The sequence below is a fragment of the Amblyraja radiata genome, chromosome 11 (genome assembly GCF_010909765.2).
Source record: "Amblyraja radiata isolate CabotCenter1 chromosome 11, sAmbRad1.1.pri, whole genome shotgun sequence".
NCBI classification, from domain to species: domain Eukaryota; kingdom Metazoa; phylum Chordata; class Chondrichthyes; order Rajiformes; family Rajidae; genus Amblyraja; species Amblyraja radiata.
Genome location: NC_045966.1, coordinates 53,036,651 through 53,055,063, shown reverse-complemented (window position 1 = coordinate 53,055,063; position 18,413 = coordinate 53,036,651). Strand labels below are relative to the sequence as shown.

The 18,413-nt window shown below is 39.9% G+C and overlaps 1 protein-coding gene across 1 annotated transcript in view; it reads right to left on the bottom strand.

Annotated features, from left to right (window-relative positions):
* Window positions 1–18,413, bottom strand: part of LOC116978643 (slit homolog 3 protein-like) — an 81,554-nt gene that overhangs the window by 43,973 nt on the left and 19,168 nt on the right. Inside the window, exons 6-10 of the mRNA XM_033029928.1 lie at window positions 14,944–15,079; window positions 13,164–13,232; window positions 9,241–9,312; window positions 8,319–8,390; window positions 6,020–6,091 (exon numbers count right to left, since the gene is read on the bottom strand). Coding sequence (XP_032885819.1) covers window positions 6,020–6,091; window positions 8,319–8,390; window positions 9,241–9,312; window positions 13,164–13,232; window positions 14,944–15,079 — 421 coding nt within the window. The remainder of the gene's footprint in view (window positions 1–6,019; window positions 6,092–8,318; window positions 8,391–9,240; window positions 9,313–13,163; window positions 13,233–14,943; window positions 15,080–18,413) is intronic.

The following is an 18,413-nucleotide window of genomic DNA, read 5'->3' as shown; positions in this document are numbered from 1 at the left end:
AACGGTATTCTCTAATTAATTAATCACGGTATATCCAATTTTTCTTGTTCAAAAAGCCACTCTTCGTTGCCACTCTGTTTCCTGGCACTTCCTGTGAAGCTACTGTCCGTTCTATTCCTTGATGTTCAATCTGCATTGCAGGCCTATTCTCACTAACTTAATCTTACACTTTTTGAAGTCTCTTTTGAATTGTCATCAACTCTTTCAAATGATATGACCAGTTTTCTCACAGTAGGTTGAGCTAAAATACACCAAAAGAATCAATGGTCTCTCTAATTCAAATTACTATCAGGATAAATAACATGGCCAACATTTTAGAGTCAGCAGTGAGTATAGGAACTTACCCATAAATCGTGTTATGCTTAGACTAGCAGCATTAAACAATAAACTTACACGGAGACCATAAATGTAGGTAATACAAGGCAAATTTCCCCAATTCCAATAACTACACGTTCCAAATTCCTTCACTTCGCTTTTAAGTTCAACATTCATGAACAGTTACTTTATCAATTATAATTTACATCCAGACCAAATCTCTCCTTAATGACAACCCACACTGTTGATTTGAATATTATTTTATCTGTTAAAAGAAAGATTTGTGATACCTCAATGTGCTATCAATGTGCTCAACAACACTCTCCGCTTCATCTGTGATACCTTTATCCTCATAAAGCCATTATTCTCTCCAAGCTTCATGATCATTCCTGAATGCAATGATAATATTCAGCTTCTCTTCTCTTCTACCAGCATATATTTCACTTCTGTCTCCCATTCAACCAAAAAGTCCAATTTATTAAATGACCCACCTCAGTTGCATGTTCTGTTTTCCCAGTCTCTCAGTCAAATTCAGGTTCCTTCCTGCTTTATATACCCCAAATATACAGGCTTTGTTTTATCTCCCTCATTTTTCTGCCAAAACCCTAAAACTGCTCTTATGTACCACTCAACTCTATATCTGCCCTATCACTTTGACATAAAGTTTCCATCTTGGTGAATGGCCCTCTGCATTGCCTCAGTTCATCTGCTGCTCACCATATCTTTGTTCCTCTTGACTAATCCAACACAGTCCTCATTTCCACATCCCATCACAGCCTCCTCCTCCCAGTCTATTCCAATGCCCACTCTCCTTCCAATGTATCCGTGATTATAGGTCGTCCACCTTTGGAAGTAGCCAAGGTCCTAAACTCTGGAATTCTATCCATAGGATTCGCCACTGCTCCTTCCTCCTGTCAACCCCCTTATTTAGTCAAACATTTGATTATGTGCTTCGATATCTACTTCTGTCCACTGTTGTCAAACATTCCTGTGAAGTGCCTTGGGGAGTTTTGTGGTGGTATGTTGCATAACCTTCAGAAAACAAACATTGCAGGTTACCTTGTCAACACCCAGAACTCCCCAAAATTGATTTAATATGGAGGTATTCTTTGAATGGTGCAGCACAGAAGAGGTAAAATGGCACGTTGAACCAGATATTGGTAAGCAATGCCACACAATTACTCCCGACCTCCTATCCTCCTACTCATATCTCATCATAATCACCATGTTTACGATTTCCTTCCAACTATTTATTCAACCTGATTTTCTATTCAAAGGTTTCAAAGGTCTTTTATTGTCACATGTACCAATTAAGGTACAGTGATATGCTAATTACCATACAGCCATACGAAAAAAAAGCAACAACACACATCTAAATTAGTCAACATAAACATCCACCACAGCGGATTCCCCACATTCCTCACTGTGATAAAAGACAAAAATGTCCAATCTTTTTCCTCTTTATTCTCCTCTGATCGGGGCATTCGAACCATCCGACGGGGCGATCGAAGCCCCCACAGCCGGCGGTCGAAGCTCCCGCGTCGGTGCAGTCGAAGCTCCCGCGCCGGGGTGATCGAAACTCCCGCGTCGGGGCGATCGATGTTCCCACGTCGGGGCGATCGAAACTCCCGTGGCTTGGAGTTCCCGAAGTTATTCTCTGACCAGAGATCGCGGGCTCCGTGATGTTAACTCCGCAAGTTCCCATGGTCGGAGCTCGGAGGTCGACCCCTGGCAAAGTGATCGCGGGCTCAGCGATGTTAAAGTCCGCAGGCGACCGCGGTGGAACTCTCAAAATCTGACTCCAGCAAAGGCCGCCATCTCCTCGATGTAAGCCCGCAGTGTGGACGGAGATACGATATGGGAAAAAATAGCATCTCCGTCGAGGTAAGAGATTAGAAAAAATTTCCCCCTCCACATAAAAAAAGCTAAAGAACACTAAAAACATACATTTAACACATCCAATTAAAACACAAAAAAGGAAAGGACAGACAGACTGTTGGCAAGGCAGCCATCATTGGCACCACCCGGTGATAGATTGAAGCACTGGAGGAACGAAGGCTTACATCTTAGGTCTGAGCTTAACAAAACTGAAAGGATGATATGCAAAATCAATGTTCCATTCCATCCCTGGTTATGATATCTTTGAAACCATTCGTGAATTAAATAAACAAAAAATCCAGCCACAACTGAACTCAATTTTAAATGGAGAAATAAAAATCATAATACACTGAAAGTATTTTTTATCCTTGCATTTGGAGAATGAAAGATACTTGATTAACTCATTCTGACCTTGGTGCAAAACAAAGGATGCTACCTCATTTCATAAAATGCTTCTGTGAAGTAAATAATACAGAAGGCAAATTATGATAAAGGATAAGTTATAAAATGTATGATATCTGTTCTTCATTACAAATGGTGCCATAATCTATGCACATTTTTATCAGAACTGGCTCAGCAGAGACTCTTGTTTAATAAGCAAATGATAATGCAGGGCATGCGTTATAAATCCTTTTAACCACAACTGTTAAGCCTCCAATGAAACACATTAGTGCAATAATCTTTATGAACCTATTAATTTTGAACAGCACGTCATTCCTTAATCTTGTTTATAACCTGGCCATCTAAGCAGCTGTTGGGAATGGTTTACTTTTACTTGTAGTCGGCTTGAAATAACTTTTTGAATTGGTTTTGTATGTTAATTTAAAAATCACTCCACTTTGCATTACAATCCAATCACTCGTCTTATTTCATATTGGTGAAGTTAAGTGGAAGTATATAAGTATATAAAATTTGGAGAAGCATAGATAATGTAGAGAGTCAGAACCTTTTTTTCCCCCAAGGTGGAAATATCAAATACAAGAGGGCACAGCTTCAAGGTGAGAGGAGCAAAGTTTAAAGGAGATGGTTAAAGGATTTTTTTTTACACAGAAAGTGGTGGGTGACTGAACGCACTGCCAAAGATAGTGGTGGAGGCAGTTACTATAGTGGTATTTAAGGGGCTTTTTGATAGGCACATAGATATGCATGGAATGGAGCAAAATGGGTCACCTGCAGACAGAGGAGATTAGTTTACCTTGGCATCATGTTCAGCACGAACATTGAAGGGCTGTGCCTGTGATGCATTGTTCTATGTTCTATGTTAATACATATTAAGTTGTATCCTTAACTAGATCCATGAATGTCTGCTCATGGCTGTAGTCTCCTTAGAAATAAATTGCACCAACTGAAATTCAATTGGACTGACCAAGGATGAATTTTTACCTTTAACGTTATTTGTGTTTGATCTTTAATATTTACTTGAGTAGGTGGACAAGCATTGATTCAGTGAGCAGCTGAAGAAGCAGCACTTCTTCCATTTCAATACTGCACATTCGGTCTTAACATGAATTTTGTACTTGACTCCGAAGTGACTCTTGAACCTGCAGCCGTCCAGCTCAGAGCTTAGAGTGGTTCCACTGATTCATAACAGACACGAAATGCATACGAGTGTTATAGTTTCTGAATTCAAATTGCAAATTCAAATTATAAATGCTGCCCCATATAACTTGGTGCAGACTCTTCAAAACTATACTTTTTAATTGTCTTTTTCATGGACATTTGTTCACAAGAATGTCATTGATGAATCACAATATGTACTGTGCCAAGGCTCCAATTGAGACTGAAGGCAGTGAGTGAGTTTGAGATAGGACAGGTAGAAAAAAAAAACATTCTGCAGTTATGCAGCCAATGGCCAAAGATGTGAACAAATTAAGAATTGAGAAAATGAATAACAAGTGCAACTCACAGTAGAATACAAGAATTGTACTGAAATGTGGTTGATGTTGATTTAAAATCACCTGGGTAAAAAACAACAGCAGTGGTTGCAAAACTGACCAAGTAATTGTGTGCAGGAGAGAACTGCAGATGTTGGTTTAAATCAAAGGTAAAATGTTGGAGTAACTCAAAATGTTGGAGTAACTCAGCGGGACAGGCAGCATCTTTGGAGAGAAGGAATGGGTGACGTTTCGGGTCGAGGTGCTTCTTCTGACTAAAGGAATGGGTGATGTTTCAGGTCGAGACCTTTCTTCAGACTGAAGAAGGGTCTCGACCCGAAACGCCACCCATTCCTTCTCTCTAGAGATGCTGCCTGTCCTGCTGAGTTACTCCAGCATTTTGTGTCTACCAAGTAATTGTGTGCTTCAACCCCTGCCTCCTGACTACCACAGTATGTGTGAAAATTTGCTGTTAACTAAACATAAATACGTGACTTGTAATATTTCATAATATTTCACTTAATCGCTGTCAAAAGGACAAAGGACATTTATTGTCACATACACCAATTGGTGTAGTGAAGTGGTGTAGTGTCCAACGTAAGCTGAGAAAATATTCCAAATTGAATACAATTTAATAAAGAGAACTGGTGGGAAATATCTCCAAATACAGCTGGGTGGTAGAAAGACTACCAACATTCTCAACACAAACCATCACCTATCCATGTTCTCCAGATGTGCTGCCTGACCTGCTGAGTTACTCCAGCAGTGTGTGTGGTTTTTTTGTAAACCAGTATCTGCAGTTCCTTGTATCTCCGTTATGAATTTAGTGACTGGTCAATCTAAAAGCTGTCCACAACAACCCCAACATCATCAAATGAAGCAAGAGATTTAAATGGCATTCACCAGCACTGGGAGTTACTCTGAGAGGGCATGCACTTCAGCAAAGAGAAACACCACACTGCCTAGTCAACTATATTGCAGCAAAATGGCAAGTAATGTATGAAAGTTAAAAATAGATTTTTTTGTACTCCAAAGATAATAACGCTTTGCAAAACAAAAAATTGCTGAAATTAAATTAAGAATCAATTACGTATTTTCAATACGGTTGCTGATGTTGCTGTAGAAAGTCCATAATGTGGAAAGCTGCAGAAATTCCATTTGGAAGGGTTCAGGCTCCCAGGATGGCGGGACTGACGTATGATGAAAGAATGGATTGAGTGGACTTGCATTCACTGTGATTTAGAAGGATGAGAGGGGTCTTATAGAAACATATAAAATTCTTCAAGGATTGGACAGGCTAGATGCAGGAAAAATGTTCCCGATGTTGGGGGAGTCCTGAACCAGGGGTCATAGTTTAAGAATAATAGGTAGGCCATTTAGGACTGAGATGAGGAAACACTACTTCACCCAGTGAGTTGTGAATCTGTGGAATTCTCTGCCACATAAGGCAGTGGAGGCCAATTCACTGGATGTTTTCAAGAGAGAGAGATTTAGGTCTTACGACTAAAGGAATCAAGGGATATGGGGAAAAAGCAGGAACGTGGTACTGATATTGGATGATCAGCCATGACCATATTGAATGGCAGAGCTGACTCGAAAGGCCGAATGGCCTACTGCTGCAACTATTTTTCTATGTTTCTATAGCTTTGGTCAGCAATGAAGGGATGGACATTCACTTTAAATCAAAATTGACAAATCATCTGCTGAGACTGGAGCATTACTGACAAACAAAATCCTTAGAATTCCCAAGGCAGGACCCTTTAGGAAACTAAAGTCATTTAAACATCTATCAAGAACACAAGAGATTTTAAAACATTTAACCTGAAATGTTATATCCTTTGCTCACTACATTAACTACTTGACCTGCAGAACATTTACAACACCTTCTGTTTGTAATTCTGATATTTAATTACATTTTTGCAGGTGTGGGGAATGGTGCTTCATTTACTTACAGATGAGAGAGCGACGAGAGACCACTGAATGCTCCATTGGGAATGGTAGATATATCGTTACCATGTAAAGTCCTATTTTAAAACAAAAATTAAAAATACATCAATGTTGTACACTTAAATAATTTAATATATCAATGCAACTCCACTCTATGGAAAGTGACAATTGATCCCAGTTGGCAGAATAGCAGATGGATTTAAAAGAAAATGTGAGGTGAAATTGTAATGTTTTTACCTAACAGGATTACACGCAGGGTAAGCTATCATATTAGATTCAGCATCACCTGCAGGATAATGTACAGTTTGCAATGTTTCAATCACATACTCACTAAATAATGCATAGGCCACAAGTATTTCACACAGGAAAATGTATGGACCACAGTTTATCATACACAGCATAACTTGAAGGTTGCAGCATGTCATACGCTGTGTAATGCACCAACCGCAATAAGTTACCTAGTAAATAGTACATTGGTGTGTAATACAGAACACCATGAACGATAGCACAGGATAAGACTCAGAGTGCAGACTAATGCAGAAAGAGGGATGCTACATTTGGCAGACATGATAATCCATAGCAACTACATATATGAAAATATGCATGGCCCATGGACATTTATGCACGATGCCATTAATACAACAGGCCATTCAGTTACAATTGTCCATTCCACCATTGAGCTTTACTCCAATTTATTTAACTATTTTGATTCAATATCCCTTTATATCTTTCCCCTAACCGAAGCACATCAATCTCAGTTTTGTGCTGTTCAATTGGCCTGGATTCACTGGGTTTGTAAACATGGGAGGAAGTTCTGCAGAGATTCTATTGTTACATATAGAAAATAAATGCTTCCTGCCATCACACTTGAACGATGCAGCACTAATTTAAGATTAGTGCTGCATCAGTGCTGCATAGCTGACAGACTATGGTTGGATGCCCTCAGGAAGCAAACGTGGCAAAAGATTCTCGTCCTCCAACCAGCAAACCCTACCATTTCTCCTCAAAGCCGAGCTATCAAGTCCAAATGGTTGTTTTCCACATGAGAATACAGACATTCAACCTTAGAGAACAGTCGTGTTGTGCATAAACCTAACCATGCCTCATATTCCAACATACACGCCACTTACAGGATAGCAATCAGCAGTTTGAGACGTTGCTGATATCTTCTTTGACTGCACCTTCCAAAACTATGGCCTCTAAGGTCATGCAGCAGAGAACACCAGTGCCAGCTACAAGTTCATTTCCAGAATGCACAGCATCATAATTTGGAAACAGTTCATCATTCCTGCCAGTTCGACATCATCGACATTAATTCTGGAACTGTTTAAATATCAATATCATGGCATATCTTTGCCCCAAGTTCAAGAAGTTGCTTCATCAGCATTTTCCCAACAGAGATAGATGACGGTTGCTAACCTTGCCTGGGATTCGAACATATTTTAAGGAAGGGAGTAAATAATTAAGAGTGCACTGTGACAGCAATTCTATGAATATTCACCCGATGTTTTATGAAATGTTTAATTAATAAATGTTTTACCTGATCTTAACCCTTTGCTTTTGCTGGGCAGAGCAAAATGAACTTGACAGGAAACCATGTCACATATTGAGTCTGCACCCTCAGGCACTCCTGCAGGATTTCACTATGTGTCGAATATGTGCCAACATCATTTACTTCAGTTTATTATTATTGTCGTGTGTACTGAGGTACAGTGAAAAGCTTTTTTGTTTCCTATTGGCAAAATACTTTTAATCTTGACATCCTCACAAGTGATGTTACAGCCATGCAGTTCATCATAAAACACATTCTCCTTCTCTCCAGAGATGCTGCCTGACCTCCTGAGTTACTCCAACATTTTGTGTCTATCTCCATTGTTCTCTATTGCTCCAGTACTCTAGTAATTAGGAAAATAGACGATGCAGATGTTGTAGAACTCAAATAGTATCAGAATCTAATGCTTGTAAAGAATTGATGGGCTTGCTAATATTCTTTGCTAAAGGGACCTTAACAATTCCAACCTGGTCTGGACTAGATGGTTGACATTGACGAAACACTTGCCAATGCCATTGCACCCAAAACCAAAATTATTAAAAGGTACTGCAGGTTATACAACTGAAAAATGGCATGGATCAGAGAGAGAGAGAGAGTGGAGGGGAGAGAGAGAACGGGAAGTTTGAGATCGGAGAATATGTATTGAGATGTGAGTTCATTCAACAACCACCCCAGAGATTCACAAGGTTAGTTGCCACTCAATAATCAATGATGCAAAGCTTCTTTAAATTAACACCTTGATCTGTACTCACAACAATCTTAAAGACTTCAGACCATCAAAAGCATGGACTGGAATGCACCTCAGCCGGTTGTAGCTCAAGATCCTGAGAAGAGAAAAAAAATGATGATTATGGGCTAGAGATGTAACAGAGTATGGTGGAGTGGGGTGCCAAGATGAGAGGGAGGCAGAGGATGGTATGGGGAAGGATAGGGATTAAGAGTAGGAGGGGAAGGAGTGGAAGATCTAATGCAAAGGGAGAGGGTTGAGAAGAAGGCAGTGAAGAGATTCCAAAAAGATTAAATGTTACAGTTTATTCTGGCATGTAATTTTTTCTTGGTGATAGTATTTGGAATTTGAAATCCCCCTATTCACTTTTTGTCACAATTACAAATTCAGTCTTGTTAGCCGTCAAGAGACACATGCCTGCTCTGCCCTCATACCACGCAGAAGCAAGTTCATTTTATAGTTAGTCAGAGAAACCTCCAAACCACCTCAGTCCATCTGAGTTAGATGCAGAATCTGAACGTCAGAAATAAAAGATGTCAGAAATGAAAATGTTGTATCTATGTGCCACTTAGTCCAAGAAAAATCATTTTAAGAAGTTTTTTTAAGTCTCAGACATCGCAACCCATGCTGCTTTGTGCATTCACCTACAATTATTAGCCATAACCCATTCTGTCATCAGCTTCAATTAAAGCACAGACATCCCTTAATAAAAGTAGGAATGGTATTTATACTAAAAGTCACACTTTATTGCTATTAACATAAACCACTGACAACAGGAGCAAAATACATTCTAATAATAATGGTAATTTGTATAGTATTTGCAAAATTAACACACAGGGGCATTATCAATAAACACACACATCCATACCCCGGTGTCATAAACAACAGAATATACAATGGTGATGAATTAATATAATGAGCATTGGGAGGTTAGTGCTGATACTCACAGTGTTGAGAGGTGCGACATGTTACTGAAGCTGGAATTACTGAGGATGCTAATACTGTTGTTGCTCAAATCTCTGCAAAATGAACACAACACATATCAATTGTCCATCTAAACTAGCTCCGTGATAACAAAACCAATGACAAATTGGCCTTCATGCAACAATGATAACATTGACAACAATGCATCAAAAGACAAGGAGAAGGAAGTAATCTTTAATACATTATTTAACTCTCAGGTTCGGTTCAAGTCTTGTGGAAAAATATGTGTTTGTACATGCACATTGTTATTAAAGCATAAGTCAAGTTCCAGTAAAGAAGAGATACATCACGAATGGAGAATACTTATGAGTTGCCAACTCCTTTATTTTGGTCACCATTTGTCACACACAATATTGCACTCAAATACCTTCAATGTATTTTTAAGAAAGAGTCGTATTTGCACTGTTATAGAAAGTTGGGCCATACATATCAGTGCGAATCCCTTCCAGTTGAAAGTAGAAACAATTCAAACTGTTATATCTCTTCCTGCTAGTAAAAGATTCTCTGGAGTTTGGAGAATTTCACATTTTTGGGGGTTTCTATGTTTCTCGCTTAATCCAGTCATTCATTCCCTCCTGCAATTTCCTGCTGATTTATCTAATTTAACCCTAATTCATACAATCTCCATTTCCCTCACTCTTTATCTTGTTTTTCCATAATCCTTCAACCAGATTGGTTCAAGAGATAGATTGTTAATCCTCCTAAATATTAAAGTGTCAGATTCACCTTTATTGACGTATTTACAACAATTTATAGCATGGAAGGTGAGAGAATAAAAGTCTAACTACTGCCGCACATCGAAAGATCCCTTCCCCCAGCGAGATTTGGACTACTTTCTTTTCCAAGTGTACAGAACTGAAAACAAGCTTGGATTCAATTCTCCTGCGGTTACAAAGGATAGAAAATCCTGAAGACTAATATCCTTTAAAACATTGTAAGCTCAAGCTAACAGCATTTACCTTAAAACACTGCTTGCGCAAAAAAAAGGACTGTGGACTTTGCAATTCATTACTTTGTGAATAAAATTTAAAGGCACCTTAAGCAGCAACATTAGGCTAGAAATAGGAATAGCAGCCGAGAAGCTGTGTATGGAGTAAAACTAACCTGTTTCAATTAATTTAGAGCAATGGGGAATACATTTAATGGGTAATATCAATCAATTTTTCTATTCCGTTGCACAGTTAAATATTACAACAATAAGCATTAAGCTGCCTCATCACATAATCCAGTTACACGGATTGTAGATAAATATCTTCCACCAATCAACTGATGAACGAGCTGGGGAATGTTTTTGATTTTAGCATGAATAATTAAAAACAATGACCAAAATTAAAAAAGAGGCTTGCGCCACATAATTCTGGATTAAAATTTTAATGAAAGAAACTAACTGGGTTATAATCAAGATGTTATGGAGACAACTGATTTTACAATCGATACTGTTATAGTAGTGTGGAGTTGGCAGTGGACACTGTTATTTTGTTACATGGAGATTTTGACAAAAGCCCCTCAATGCAAAGGGCATCACATTTTATATTATCTACCAGAAAGATAAAGAACACAGAAATGCTGGAAATCTGAATTAAAACCAGAAAATACTGGAAACACTCAGCTAGTCAGGTAGCACCTGACCCGCTACAGAAAGAGGACAATCAATATTTCAGGTCCAAGACATAACATCAGAGCGTGGAAAGAGCGAAAACAGGTTTGTTTTAGAAAGAGAGAAAGAAAGTTGGTTTAAAGAATAATTGGTTTCTCTCTGTAGAAGTTCTGTTGAAGTTTAGGGTCTGATGCTGAAACATTAATGACAGCATCTAATGTTCCTGTTTCAGATGTAGTGTTGATCCTTCCAGCACCACCTTATCAGGATACCCGAGGTGCATTTAGAGGCTAAGGCAAAATATTCATTTATTGTCAATTTTATACATGGAAACATTGGTATCATGTCTGCAGTTCAGTATAAGACTCGGTACAAATTGACAAAAGAATAAATTTGTTGTTTAATATGCAGCATGAAGGTGTAGCGAATAGTGTTGTTAACTTGAGAAGATACAACACAGTGCTGAACTGACTCAACGGGCCCGGCAGCATCTCTGGAGTACAAGGATAGGTGACATTTCAGGTCGGGACCCTTCTGCAGACTCGCAGAGAATTTGATATTACATAGAATCACCGGGCCATATAGACACAATGAATGTGCAGTTCACTTTCAGACAATGTCATACTATCACATTTCCATGTGACATAGATGGAGGACAACCAGCCTTTTAAATCTGTGCCACCTTTTATAGCAATCCCATCCGTCCCCCTTTTATTTCCCTGTACAATGAGCTTTCACCCCCGCTCATCAATTTACTTCTAATTCCCCCGCCCACCATCGACCAGACCAATTTAATAAACCGACCAATACCTCTTTGGGATGCTTGAGGAAATTAGAGCTCCTGAGGAAACCAACACAGTCACAATGAAGGGGGACCTCATTGAAACGTACTGAGTCGTGAAAGGCTTGGACAGAGTGGGTGTGGAGAGGAAGTTTCCACTAGTGGGAGAGTCTAGGACAAGAGGTCATGGCCTCAGTGTTAAAGGATGTTCCTTTAGGGAGGAGATGAGGAGGAATCTATTTAGTCAGGGTGGTGAATCAGTGGAATTCATTGCCACAGAAGGCTGTGGAGGCCAAGTCAATGGATATTTTTATGGCAGAGATAAATTCATGATTAGTATGAGTGTCAGGGGTTATGGGGAGAAGACAGGAGAATGGGGTTGAGAGGGAGAGATAGATCAGCCATGATTGAATGGTGGAGTAGATTTAATGGGCTGAATGACCTAATTCTGCTCCTATAACTTATGACCTTATGATATGGGGAACATGCAAACTCCACAGAGTCAGCAACAGAGGTTTGGAACGAATTGGAGCGACAAGGCTGCAGATTTAATTGCTCCACCACTGTTCCACCCCTACGGGTGCCTGGAGAGTGTTTTTGCTTTGCCAATTGCCAAGCAGCTACAGCAACTGAAGCAACACTGCCTGGATGCTCGCTGGATTTAAAACCAGGAAACTAAGAATGCCAACACACACTGGAACAGCTGTCATTTTTGAAGTTAACTATTCTGCTGGGCACAGTTTTCTTTTATGTACCATCCTACAATGTGGAATGACCTGCCCGATGAAGTGGGGTCAAGGTTGGTATAATACCAATACTTTAAAAATATTTGGACAGTTACATGAATAGGAAACCTTTAGAAGGATATGGGTCAAGCATAGAAAGAACGGATTAGTTTCGAAGAGCATCTTTTACAAGTTCACATGTTATGAGAATAGAATTAGGCCATTCAGCACATAGAGTCTACTCCGCCATTTAATCATGGCCTATCTCTGTCTACTATTCCCATTTTCCTGCCTTCTCCCCATAGTCCTTGACACCCGGTCTAATCAAGAATTTTTCTATATCTGTCTAAAAAATATTCACTGACTTGGCCTCCACAGCCCTTTGTGGCAATGAGTTGCACAGATTAACTACCCTCTTTGTTGGCATGGATGGGTTGGGCATGTTCTGAAGATCCTTTTCCCATGCCGTGTCATTCTATAACTCTATCTCAACATTGCAGCACAACATTTGTCCCCACCACTGAACTGCAAGCTCCCTCAGTCACCACCTTACCACTTTACACGGACAATGTTGATTATCCACCAAGTTGTGCACTGTAGATGACGAGGATAATCAAACTGACCTTCAGTATATCAGGGTTAGCATTGCTGTGGGTAATTCCCTTCCAACTGTGCATCATTCCACCCAATTATTAAACGTAGAATAATTTATTATTATTTAATTATGCAATTATTTAACTGAAAATTATCGGAATATTAAGGAAGATTTGAAGTGTCACTTACAAGAGTGATAACTGCTTGAAATTAGAGAGCTCGATGGGAAATGTGGTCAGTTGATTCCCTTCCAAGTATCTGCAAAACAGAACAGTCGATGACAATTAACACTTGTCAAGTGAGAAAAACTTTCTTCAGCGGTGTGCAATTATTATCTCCAGCAGGCAAGGGGCTGAATGTTTTTGCAATAAAACTACTTCACACAAACATAAACAGTGAAGGTGGGAGAGAAGGAAAGAGAAAAAGAGAGGAGAGAGCGGAGGGGAGGGGAGAGGAGGGGAGAAAGCAGGAACGGGGTGTAGATCAGTGTCACTCATGTTATGAGTCACACTTTGTAGCTACGCCCACTAGTTTAACAGAAAGCTTCTCAGCCCTTTCTCCCTCAGTCTTGAGTTATGTATTAAGATGAAGTTACCTATGCTGTAACGTTAATAAAGTCTTTGGATCTTCATCACTGTGTGTGACCTAAGTTATTCCAACAGCAGAAGCTCGACACGGGGTACTGACTTTGGATGATCAGCTATGATCATATTGAATGGCTGAAGGGCTGAATGGTCTACTCCTGCACCTATTTTCTATGTCTATGTCTAACTGGAGGTGGAATCCCTTATCCCAGGATCTGTGCCAATTCATTTCTTCTGCACCCTCCCTGGGAACTTCAAATTCTTTTTTAAATGTTATAATCAGAATTGGATGCAATTCTCTAATCATGGCTTATTGTGTCATAGGGACATACAACGTGTCCACCCTCCGCACCAACCATCAAACACCCATTTACATTAATTTTACATTAATCCAATTTTCGTTTCACCTCAGTCACATCAACTCCCCCCAGATTCCACCACTCACCCACACACAAGGGGCAGTTTCAGTGGCCCATTAAACCTACACATCTACACATGTTTTGGATATTGGAGGAAACCTCAGCAACTGGAGGAATATCATGAGGTCACAAGGAAAAAATACAGACTACACACAGGCGGCAGCACATGGAATCAGGATTGAAGCCGGATCTCTGGAATTCTCATAGAAACAAAGAAACATAGAAAATAGGTGCAGGAGTAGGCCATTCGGCCCTTCGAGCCTGCACCGCCATTCGATATGATCATGGCTGATCATCCAACTCAGTATCCCATCCCTGCCTTCTCTCCATACCCCCTGATCCCTTTAACCTCATACTACGGTTCTACCAGCTGCACCACTGTGCTGCATTTTTTATGCCAACTTTTATATATTTTCAACAAAACTTCCTTGCTTTTGTTTTTGATGCTTCTATTAATGAATAGCAGGATCTCATACACCTTCTTGACCACACTTAACATGCCCTGCCATTAGAGGTTTATGCCCGTGTGCCCCTGTGTTCCTGGTTCCTGTACACACTTTCAACTATATTGCTATTAAACAAATATAGTCTTTATTCTTTTTTCACAGTTATCATTCCACAGTATATTAAATTTCATCTGCCACTTGCCTGCCCATTCTGCTAGTTCATCTATGAGCTCCTGCACCCTATTACTATCCTTCTCACCACCTACAGTATGCCCAAGCTTGGAGTCCATGAATAAATCATGCTTCCTTTATCACAGCAATCACCTATTCAGGATCATATAATGGAATACCTTATTGTCACATGTGACAAGGCACAGTGAAATTCTTTGTTTGCATACCCAATGTATACAAATAGTGGCCACCTACGGTGCAGACAAAGTTACAAAGCACGCCGGCTCCTCCTTTGTTAGAAGGAGTGGCATTAACATGACAGGGATGTTCTGCTCAAACTTGTACTTACATCTCAGTTGCGTCCTTGGGAATGCCTTTCGGTAAGGTGCGGAAGCCTCGATTACTGCACCGCACCACTGTGTCAACACAGTTGCATAGTTCAGGACATCGAGGGTCTGGCAGGCAGCTGCTCTCGTTGTTGTCAGCTAAAAGCAGAAATTACAATGAGCATTTCACTGGCCTCTTGTTTACCACCCTAGGCAGTAGCATGCTTACCCGAGGATGTAGTGACTTACCATTCCATCACCAAGTTGCCATGGGGACAGACACTCTGCCCAGGCGACTAACTTTGCCATTATACTGGCCATTGCAGCTCTACATGACTGTAACTGTAGCATTTTGACAACAATTCTGGAGCCCACTTCTCTCTGAACAAAGTACATTCACATTTAATTGTCAGAGGATCTAACTCACCACACCTCACTCTATTATTGCCTCGATTAAAATGGATACAATTGGTATTTGATACAAAGATTTGAAGAAGAAGAAATCAAGTTTGGTAGCCCCCATTCCCGAGACAGGTGTGTCTGCCTTTGATTGTCCAGTGATATTCAATCATAAGAACTTGTAGCTTCCCACCATCTCTACTTTGGCACCATCAATGCCAGTGTACTTCTTCACTTCCTGAAGTCAGGTGACCGAAACTACTTCAAGTGTGGCCACATTATCATCTTGTACAATGTCCCAACTTCTATACTCAAATTGCTGACTGATGAATCTCAGTGTGCCAAAAGCCTTCTATACCTCCCTATCTAACTGCAATGCCACTTTCTGGGGACTATGTACTTGTTCTCCTGGATAACATTGCTCTACAACACTCCCCAGTACCCCACCATTCACTGTGAAGACCTTGCCCAGATTTTTGACTTCCTAAAATCCAATACCTCATACTCATCTGAATTAAACCCTATTTGCCGTTCCTCGGCCAACTTGCTCAGCTGATCATGATCACACAGTAATTCTTTATATTCATCTTCAGTGTTTGCGACACCACCTATTTTTGTACCATCTGTACCATAGTAAACATACTTTGTAGAATCGCACCCAAATTGTTGATATAGGTGACAAAAAGCCATGGCCCCGGAATCGATTTCATGACGCATCATATCAATCACAGGCTTCCAGTCTGAAAAACAACCTTCCACTACTACCCTCTGCTTCCTACCATTAAGCCAATTCTGTATCCAATTAGACACAAAATGCTGGATTAACTCAGCAGGATAGGCAGCATCTCTGGAGAGAAGGAATGGGTGACTTTTCAGGTCGAGACCCTTCTTCAGACTCTGTATCCAATTTGTTAGGATCCCATGTGATCTAACCTCCAGAGCAACCTACCATGTGGAACATTTCAAAGGCCTTGCTGAAGTTCATATCGACCTGTCCTCATGAACTGGATGGGTTACTTTTACAAAAAATACAACCAAATTTGTGTGACACGATCTCCCCCAAAAAAATCATACTGACTAGCCCTAATCAGCCCCTGTCTTTCCAAATTAATATATATCTTAAACCCACACTCCAGTGACCTGCCTACCACAGTGGTTCCCAGGTTTTTCTTTGCAGTCCTTCTTAAATATAGGCACTACATTAGCCACCTTCCAGTCTTCCGCTACCTCATCCGTGGTCAACAATGATTCATATATCTCAGCCAGGGCTTCCACAATTTATTCTTTCACTTTGCACAGAGTTCTCAGATATATCTGATCAGGCCTCAGAGATTCATACATTTTAGAGCATGCAGCACCTACTCGACTGCAATATAAACTATCCTCCAGATATTGGCATTACATTTCCCAAGTTCCCTCACCTCTGTGTCTTTACGCATGGTAAAAATGAAGGAAAAATATTTATTGAGGCCCATATCCATCTCCTACGGCTCCATACAAAATTACCACTTAGGTTTCTGAGGCATTTAATTCTCTCTCAAGTTACCCCTTTCCACTTAATATTTTTATTAAATCTCCATGGATCCTCCTCAATCATATCGGCCAGAGCTATCTTATGCCCCCTTTTAGGTATTGGTATATTAGTGTCATGTGTACAGAGAGAGTGAAAAGCTTTGCGCTCCTGACTTCCTTCTAAATATGCTCCTCAATCCACTAAACTCCTCCAGGAATACCCTTGATTTGTGCAGCCCACACGTGATCCATGCCTCCGTCTTTTTCCTGACCAGAACCTCAATTATTTTCATCATTGAGGGATCCTTACTCATACCACCCTTGTCCTTCATGCTTACAGTACATGCGCATGCATAACTTTGAAATCTCACTATCACACTTTTAAAAGCATCCCACTTTCCAGATGTCCCTTTGCCCACGAACAACTGACTCCAACCAACTTACAATTTCCTATCTAATACTATCAAAGTTGCCCTTCCCCTAATTTAGAACCTTAATTTGTGAACCAGCCCTGCCCTTTCCCATAACTATTTAAAACTAATAGAATAGTGGTTTCAGAGTGCTCACTTACTGACACATCAGTCACTTGACCTGTCCTATTTCATGAAAGTAGTTCAAGCTTTGCTCTCTCCCTTATGGGGCCCTCTAGATGTATTGCCTAATGAAATTTTCCTGAGCACACTCAACAAATTCCACCCCATCCAACCCTGTGGCACTACTCATTATTTGTTCATCTACACTAATCCCATTTGTCTGCATTGGGTATGTATTTAAATGTCTGTCGAAATGCCTCTTAAATGTTCTGATGAAAAATATCTTTACTGAAATTTTAATCTCTTATTCCACAATTATCTTACTCCCCAAAGCATAGTAGAAATAAAACATTTATATGTAATTGACAAAAAACTGAATAGCATTTAAATTCTGCATCACATTGTGTGGTGAGCCTGGTGAAGAGATTTATTTTTCCATGCTGGTGTTTACGCTTCTCAGTAGATGACCATCTGATAATAAACTACAGTAGCTTGGCGTGGAAACAGTGGGAAGTGGACATCTAAAGCATTTTTGCATCTAATCGGAACTCAGGAAGGAGCAAAATAAAGAAATCAAAGGAAAGAAAAACAACAACCTTTCACCTCATGATAATATCCAGAAAAATGAGCTTACCAACATAATTTATAGAAATAAGTGAGTGAGCAAGAGGTGGAAGTGGGGCTGGGATGCTTTTGTAATATGTCTTAATTTCTATAAACAACTGGGAGATACAAATCAGGTTACACATACTGCGTTGAACATCAAGATGAAAGAATACATCAGAGGCATGAATATGCCATAGGAATTTAAAACAAAACACCATACTAAGATATGGCATAACACAATTATACAAAATATTTATTCTGATGATAAAATCTCTCTATTTATCTCTTAAAAGTACTAAATTATAACCAGGAACACATGGTGATTTAATTGTGAATACACGATTTCCAGAGGTCTAAAGAAAATGATAGATATTTTCCAGAGGGTGGCTCAGTGAGCGAGCCATTTAACAGTGTGGTATTGCACAGAGGTCATGTGGTGCTCT